Source organism: Apium graveolens, chromosome 5 (assembly GCF_009905375.1).
Source record: "Apium graveolens cultivar Ventura chromosome 5, ASM990537v1, whole genome shotgun sequence".
Lineage (NCBI taxonomy): Eukaryota > Viridiplantae > Streptophyta > Magnoliopsida > Apiales > Apiaceae > Apium > Apium graveolens.
The window spans coordinates 195,778,746-195,787,774 of NC_133651.1; the positions used below are offsets into that span (position 1 = coordinate 195,778,746).

At 39.7% G+C, this 9,029-nt stretch overlaps 2 protein-coding genes across 2 annotated transcripts; both read left to right on the forward strand.

Annotated features, from left to right (window-relative positions):
- Positions 1-740: 740 nt before the first annotated feature.
- On the forward strand, positions 741-3,744 carry LOC141660546 (uncharacterized). The gene is made up of 3 exons (XM_074467541.1): positions 741-860; positions 2,047-2,522; positions 2,649-3,744. The coding sequence occupies exons 1-3, from the start codon at positions 741-743 to the stop codon at positions 3,742-3,744; spliced, it is 1,692 nt and encodes a 563-aa protein (XP_074323642.1).
- Positions 3,745-3,789: 45 nt separating this feature from the next.
- Positions 3,790-4,287, forward strand: LOC141660547 (uncharacterized). Its single transcript, XM_074467542.1, has one exon. It carries the CDS (start codon positions 3,790-3,792, stop codon positions 4,285-4,287), a length of 498 nt encoding a protein of 165 aa, XP_074323643.1.
- The last annotated feature ends 4,742 nt before the right edge of the window (positions 4,288-9,029 follow it).

Consider the following 9,029-nt stretch of genomic DNA (forward strand, 5'->3'; position numbering starts at 1 on the left):
CAACCACTTTCTCCTACCTGAATCCGGATTGGTCTCTACAACACTAGACCCGGATTGGGGGCAAGAAAAGAAGCAGAATTTTTTCTAAGCCAACAACTTTCTTTTACTTGAATCCAGATTGGTCCTTACAACACCAGACCCGGATTGGGGCCAAGAAAGAAGCAGAATTTTTTCTAAGTCAACCACTTTCTCCTACCTGAATCCGGATTGGTCTCTGCAACACCAGACTCGGATTGGGGGGTATGAAAGAAGCAAATTTTTTTCAAAGGCAATCACTTTCTTCTATCTGAATCCAGGTTGGTCTCTATAACACCAAACCCGGATTAGGGGGCAAGAAAGAAGCAGAATATTTCCTAAGACAACAACAGTTACATAACACTTCTCTACTCTCTCATTCAGAAAATCTGCATAAGGGAGTGTGGGCAAATGATAGGGTATAAGCAACCTGGCTAGGGCCCAACTCAGATTTAGGGTGAGGCAGACTCAGCTGATGGACCAAGACCCCCTCACCCAAAGCAGTTAAGTGGAGAGACCCAGGCTCAGGGTCACCGGCCAACCAGGATCACCTCTCAGCCAGGATCAAACCGAGGACCAGGATCACCTCCCAGCTAGAATCCAACCCGGCTAGGGCAGACCCGAGGGGGGTCCCAACAAGCACGGGCATACCCCACAACCCACCAAGGAGGGGTACGTGGGCACGTGACGGTGACAGCTATCAACAACTAACATCTCAGACAAGCATGACGGGTATCAGCGTACAGTTGGGGCATCCTAAAGGTGGTCCTTACCTGGACACTTGTATGCAATCTACCCAAGTCAGGCGTCCTCCGCCTCCAACAATAAACAACCCTGATCAAAAGGTACCAACCCTTAAACCCTACCTTTGGGCTATAAATACCCCAAAGGGAAAGGGTTTAGGGGTTAGACACACCTTTACACACAAACTCTCTTACACACAAGCATATACACATATAGCCACCTCTTGTCCTATTTATCTTCATCTCCCTAAGCAAGCTCTTACTCTCATACCGGAGGCGCCGCGGGGCTCAAACTCCCCTCCGGTGTTATTTTACGGATGCCCCACAACAGCTACACCTCATCCACCACAAGAAAGTTCAGGTACGGCATCGAAAGGATCCGCCCCACTCACCGGAGTTATCATTTATTGCTCTCCTTTTTTTAGCAAGCTCTTTTATCATACGGTCGAAAATATAAACACAATGTTAAATATGCCTTGAAATTGTTTGAATAAATCAACTTTCAACACGTTAACTTACTTGTCCTTGTCCTGTACTGACTCAGTTCTAGTTCTATGTTAGTCTTTTGTAGCTTCTCCAAGAGAAGTAGTTACATTCGTTAATTAAAATAGTGTAGAATTTGTATAATCTAAAATTTGTTGAACTGATGAGATGTCATAATTCACCGATATTAGTTATAATAATAGACGGTATATATTTTTATTTATTTTAGACTAATGACTAATATTCAATAATAAAATATATGTTAATTCTTCCAAAAATGACCCAGAGTTGTTTAGCTAATGGGCTGAAAATCAACAAATAAAAGACTAACATGAGATCAGTGGCGGAGGGAGTAAAGGGCCAGGGTAAGTTTGGGCCCTCCCTGAAATTGGGCCAAAAAAAATATTTTTTTTAAGAAGCACATCCCAGTTGAGATTAGTGCCCTCCCTGACTAATACACACACATAAAGAAACATACGAATGGTGTATCAGACAAGAGAGAACAGGGAGCCGAGAGAGACGCAACAATAGTGAAAAATTGGAGACTTGACTGAGAAATCGAAATCAAATCAACATAGACTCTTCTTTAATCCTTTGGTGCTGAATCCCTCAACCTTTTTTCAGGTAATTCTTAATTTTGATCAATTTTTGACCTAAATTTAGGATTATATACATAATTGATGTATATTCGCGATGTTTAATTAAAAAGTTATATATTTATAATGTAAATTATTGTGATTTGTGCTTTCATATTAGCAATCAATTGGTTTACTGGGTGTTATTAATATTTTTGACAATTATGAAGAGATATTATCAGTCTATGTCTCAGAATGAGATGCCTTCAGTTCAATCCGAAAATTTGAGTGAACCTAGTATTCATAATCGTCAACAAAATCATGAGGAATTTAATGTTGATGAGTTGCCGATTGATCCCGCAATGAGAAAAAATATTTATGACTTGAATGCTAATGACAGAGAAAAGATCAGGAGGTTTTATTTGCAGAAGGGACCTTGCCAACCGAATATAATTTTTCCTTGGAGAATGTTTGGGGCTAAAAAACGAAGATTTGTTTTGACGTGGTACAAAGAACATCCTAGTTGGCTAGAGTACAGTGTCTCTGAGGATTCAGTGTATTGTCTATGTTGTTATCTTTTCAAACCCGAGCATGGAGGCCAGAGTGGTGGTGATGTGTTTATTACACAGGGGTTTACCAATTGGAAGGAGGCCTTGAAAAAATCCAGAGAACATGTGGGGGAGGATTCAAATAATATACACAAAAAGTACGTTAAAGCTTGCCAAGATTTAATGCATCAAAATCAAAATATAGAACTTGCACTATCAAATCAAACTACTCAAAGTTGACTTGATTACCGCACTCGTTTGGTTGCAACAGTTGACGTTGTTAGGTTGTGTTTGAGTCAAGCATTGGCATTTCGGGGACATAATGAGTCTGAGGAGTCTAACAAGAAGGGTAATTTTCTCACATTTTTACAATTCCTTGCTGATCATAATGAAGAAATCAAAAGGATTGTTTTAGATAAAGCTCCTGATAATAACAAGCTAAGTTCGCCTGATATTCAGAAGGATGTGGTTAAGGCAATGGCTATTGAGACTACTAAGATTATTCTTCGTGAACTTGGAGAAGATTTATTTTCTATTCTAGTGGATGAATCACGTGATATTTCTGTTAAAGAAAAAATGGTTATTCTCTTGCGGTACGTTAATAAGAGTGGATGCATAGTGGAACGTTTTCTTGGAGTTGTCCATGTTGGTGACACTACTTCTTTGTCTCTTAAATTCGGTGTTGAGGAGTTGTTGCAGAAGCATCAATTGAGTATAACAAGGATACGTGGGCAAGGATATGATGGAGCTAGTAATATGCAAGGAAAGTTTAATGGTTTGAAGAGTTTGATTTTAAAAGACAATCCTTGTGCATTTTATGAAAATAGCTTTGCTCACCAGTTACAATTAGCACTTGTTGATGTCGTGAGAAAACATCGAAAGATATCTATGTTCTTTACGCAACTCAATACCATTACAAATGTTGTTGATGGATCATGTAAACTCCAAGACTTGCTTCGTGATAAACAAACTAGTGAAGTAATTGAAGTTATTTGTAGTGGTCAGATTCCCATTGGAAAAGGACTGAACCAAGAATCAACTTTAAAGTGTGCTGGGGATACGCGATGGGGTTCATATTATACTACACTATTAAGCTTGATAAGATTATTCAATCCAGCTATAACTGTATTGGAGCATATTGTTGAGCACACAGATGATCATGATCTTCGAGGTAATGCTGAACTAATGCTGTCAACCATGAATAAATTTGACTTCATTTTTCTCTTCCATCTTATGAAAAATATTATGGGAATTAGTGATGGATTGTCACGTGCTTTACAAAAAAAAGATCAAGACATTGTTAATGCAATGAATCTAGTTAATGTCACGAAAAACATGTTAAGATCTATGAGAACAGATGGATGGGAATCTTTTTTATAAAAGGTTACTTTATTTTGTGAGAATCACAATATTATTGTTGTTGATATGAGCTCAAGTTTTGTTGATCCTAGACGAGTTTTACGCAAGTCCGAGGTGTTAACAAATCTACACCACTACCGCAATGACATGTTCATAGAAATTTTAGAAAGACAAGTTCAAGAGTTAAATGACCGGTTTGGTGAAATTGGTATTGAATTACTTTTCGGCATGTCATGTCTTGATCCTCAAAACTTATTTTCTGCATTTGACAAAGAAAGATTGGTAAATTTTGCAAAATTATATCCTGTTGAATTCTCTCTGGTTTATATTATGGAACTTAAATGGGCACTTCCTACCTACTTTCAAGATGTCACACATGATGAAAGATTTTTTAATCTCGATGGAATTGCAGAACTTGGTAGAAAAATGGTTGAGAAAAAAAAGCATTTGATTCATCCTTTAGTTTATTTACTTATCAAATTGGGTATGTTTTTTCATGGTTGCAAGAGCAGGAGTGGAAAGGGCATTTTCTGCTATGAATATTGTCAAGACTCGGTTTCGTAACAGGATAGGGGACGAATGGTTAAATAATCTCTTGGTAGAATATATTGAGCGAGACATTTTTTTTAAGCGTGAAAACTGAAGATGTGCTTCAAACATTTCAGAATATGAAATCTCGCAGGGGAGCGCTGTAAACAGGTAATTGTAATGAATTATGTTCTTCATGATTATTTTTTTTGCACTTTTCTGCTTGTAGCTAGGAAAAAAAAATTGTAGTTTATTTTGGTCCTCCCTCATAATTATTTTTGGCTCCGCCACTGCATGAGATATCTAAAGTTATAAATAACATGAGTTTCTTATCGGATTAACATATATTTTAAATTTTTTGTATAATTGAGATAAGTTTGATACTGCACGGACGTTATAGCTAGGGACATTCAGTATGTTCTATATATAAAAGTACATCAAAATTGGAATACTACTTTATATATTTATTGCAGAGTGCATTTAATTTTATAAAAATAAATCAAATAAAATATACATCTTACATAATTATTATTTAATTTGAAAGTGAAAAATGATTTATATAATGTAAATGTGTAATTCCTTCTCAAATATTATAAAACTCAGAAGCATATTCTGATCTATAACTCACAGAAAATACACGTCATGTGTATACAGTAAGGTGCACTTTGAAATGAGTTTAAGGGTATGTTTGATATTGCTGTTACAGACAGCAACAGCAGCTTTTCACTAAAAAGCAGCTAAAAAACTGTTTGGTAAAATTTAAAAGCTGCTTTTCAGAAAAGTGTTTTTGGCCTAAAAGCTGCTGTTACAGAAAGCAAATCCCCCATGCTTTTAGAAAAAGCTGCTTTTCAGCTGTTGCGGGAAGCAGATGCTGATTTCACCATCAAACCTTACCAAAAGCATCATTATTTTTAATTTTTTGCATCAACACATATACGTATCAAAAAAAATACCAAACAGTCATCTAATTTTTATAACAGCACTTTTTTCAGCAACACTTTTTCTAACAGCACAGCAATTTTTAACAGCAATCCCAAACAGAGCCTAAATGGGCCAATGCCCGTTAGTTGTTTCAACAAATTGTTTGACAAATTCTTACACTTTCAACTAAGCTTAAATGCGCCAAAACTCGCTCATATTTTAGCGGACTATTCGGTAAATTCTTTAGAAGTACTTGAAGCTGTCAAAAACACTTATAAGTGATTCTTTAAAAATGCAACACTTATAAGTGATTTTTTTAAAATGCTTAAAACTGCCAAAAACACTCATAAATGCAAAATTACGGGCGCGTACATTTGGTTTTTGGCTTTTTCATTCAGTGAAATGAGTTATTCTAACAATAAACGCAATTGTATTTTTATTCTATTCTGTGTTTTTATTTAAAAAATAAAATTTTACTTTTATACTCTTATTTTATACCGATTGACCTTGCAATTGATACGATAAGAATAGAAAAGAGATTGAATGATTATTTATTTATTTAAGTTAATATTACATTTTTATATCCCAAACGGGCCAATAGCAAGAACAAATGTACGATTCGTCCGTTAAACAATACTCTTGTTTCGGAGGTCATTCCGGTTCATATTATAATGTACTATTAAATATTGTCATCATTAGCGCTAACACGGAAGTTGACCATTGTAATTTATAGGTAATATTTTAATTATACCAGCTACTTTTTAATTAGTGGGTTCTTACGATTATTGTAGTAGGTAGTAATTGATAGTACATATAGCTCCTGGGAGGATTACTCCTAGGCTTTCAACTTTATACAGCTCTTAGAAGGACTACTCCTAGGCTCCTAACTCCATATAGCTCCTGGGAGGGCTACTCCTAGGCTCCTAGCTCCACGCAGCTCCTGGAAGGAGTAGTCCTGCACACTACCACTCCTAACCAGCTCAGTCCCGCAAGCCTAACCTTGGTAGATCCCGGCACGTGAGACGTTGGCCCAGGCACGTGATGGGGGCAACTGTCATACATCAATCATGGGAATAATCAGGGCACGTGTCAGAGGATCCTTAGAACATTCCTCAACCAGTCCCGCGCTGACACGTGTAAAGCATCCACTCCAGCCAGGTGTCCTCCGCTCCCAGAACCAATGGCTATGATCTAAAGGTACCAACCCCAAAACCGTACCCTTGGGCTATAAATAACCCAAGAAGGTGAGGTTTTGGGGTTAATCATTCTCACACACTCATATACACACACAGCCATCTCTCATTCCTTTCTATCTTCATCTTCCCAAAAAGTGAGTTCTTACTCTCACGCCGGAGGTGCCACGGGACTCCAACCCCCCTTCCGGTTCTGTTTTGTAGGAACCCGACCACAGCTACACCTCTATAGCGATGGAGGATCTAGAACGGCGACGAAGGAGCAGCCCCGCCACCAGGAGTTATCATTTGACGCTAGAAGGAGGGGCTCTCCACCCTTGGGTCTCGGTGCCCCTGGATTCACCTTTATCAACAAACTCTTCAAAGAGTCCATTTATTCAAACTTGTAAGAACCCAAGCAACCAACCTCTTCCATAAGCATGAATGTTGTTTATTTAGGTCACGTTTGTATGAGCTCGTTTTGTTGATTTAAGCCACGTTTGTATGAGCTATCGTTAGTTTTAATCGTTTGTGCTCTAGTTTGAATATGGCATTTGCGTTATACTACATCGTTGAGTAGTCCCAGGAAATTGTTTAAACTGCTCCCATGAAGCTATTTGTTAGTGTTTATCGTTATTCTGGGTAGTTTCTGCAAATTTCATAAAGCAACCTTAGACCGATATTCTCTGTAGCATATTGTTGTTATTTGTTGTTGGTATTGTTGAGAAATGGCAAGACTAGGAAAGAATACCTCTGAAAGACCATCTGCTAGTGCTCAGGTCCAGGAGTCGGACCACTCCCAGGCCCTTGACCCGGGAGCCGAGAGAGAAACATTCCAGGAGCAGCCACTACACACTCCTGTAGTGGAAAGAATTGTAAACACCGGGGATGCCAGGACCCTCATAGAGCTCAATCAGTACAAGTACACCAACGTCCCAGTAGCCGAAGAGCGCATGGCTAACCTTACAAGTGATGAACTAGCAGAAGCAATCAGATTATACAGACAGGAGCAGACCCGACTCTAAGAAGAAGCCGAACTCGAGGAGGAACCGGAGGAGTCTGGGGACTCTCAGCAATCAAAAAGATCTGTGTTCGACCGAATTAGAGCCAAGGGGAAGAAAAGCAAAAAAGATCAAAGCAAGAAAGAAGCAGAAGCTGCTAAGCAGAGAAAGTTGGAAGAGGTCCGAGAGCAAATCAGAAAAGAGGAAGAAACAAAGCTTGAACTAAAGATCCAAAAGAGAATGCAGCTAGAAGAAGAAAAGCTATTGGCCACGTCTAGGAGCAAAAGAACCCGGAGAGATCCTACTCCGGAGCTGATTTCTGATGACGAAGAAGAAGAGAGGCAGAAGGACCTAAAAGACATGATTTATGAATTGCAAAGAAAGATGGACAGGGATTCAGGAGTGGAGATTGGAGAAACACTCACTCCTTTCAGCCACTCCTTGGAAGCTATCCCTCGGCAGCGAAACTTGAAGCATTACAACTTCGACTCCTTCGATGGACTAGGAGACCCAGAGGAGCACTTGAACTACTTTGAGCAGATAGCACAGATATATTACTATAACGACTTAACGAAATCAAGGTTCTTCGCTTCAACTCTTAAGGGAGGGGCCCAGAGATGGTTCACCAAAATCCCCTCCCGCAGCATCCACTCTTGGAACGAATTTCGAGCCTCCTTCCTTCGGAGATTTCGGGCAAACAAAACGCATGAAATGCACATGTGTCACCTGGAGACAATCAGCATGACAATGAGTCCCTCTCTGCATACATGCGCCGGTTCCAGGAAGCAATCAATAAAGTTTCAAGTTTGGATGAGAGGTAAGCTTTAAGCATTTTCAGAAGAAACTTAGATCCAGAGCACAATAAGAGATATATAGTGGATCTAATCAATAAGGAGCCGCAAAGCCTGGCAGCAGCTTACTCAATGGCTGCCAGGTTCATTAAGGAAACAGATGTGCTCCAGGCAATGAGGATGACCCAGAATGGGGGGTCTAGGAGTAAAAACACTGATGACCGACCGAAAGGGGGTTACCATCAGGATAAGAAATTCAAGCAAAGCAACCAAAGCCAAGAAAGACAAACTACTCCAGTTTTCCAGAGACTTGGTCCTAAAAAGGAGTCGAGCAGTGACCCAGGATCCGTGAAGCAACCCCAGGAGCCGAAGCAGGAGCCGGGCTGGACCCCTCTCAACATGACCCGGGAGGAAATCTTGAAAGAGGTAAAAGACAAGCCTTTCTATTATCCTCCGAAATCAATGCAAACTCCTCCGGAGAGCAGGCCTTACAATAGGCAGTGTGATTACCACGAGAACCATGGCCACAAGACCGAGAACTGCTTATCACTCAAGTACTTCATCGAGGACCAAGTGAAGAAGGGGAACATGAACAAGTACTTAGTCCGGGACAACAGGGGGGAAGCACAAAATAAAGGAAAGAATGTAGTCAATGTGGTCCTAGGTGGATCATACTCCCCACCCCGGAGCCCGGACTACGGTAAAGAAGTGCTCTCAATCCAATCACTCCCAGACCTGGTGATATTCTTCAGCAGCAAGGACTACGAAGGAGTCAACCCTCATCACAATGCAGCTTTGGTTGTCACTCTGGATATCTTTGATAATGAAGTAAGAAGAATGCTCATTGACAATGGCTCCTCGGTAAATATTCTCTTCAAGCACATAGTGGATAG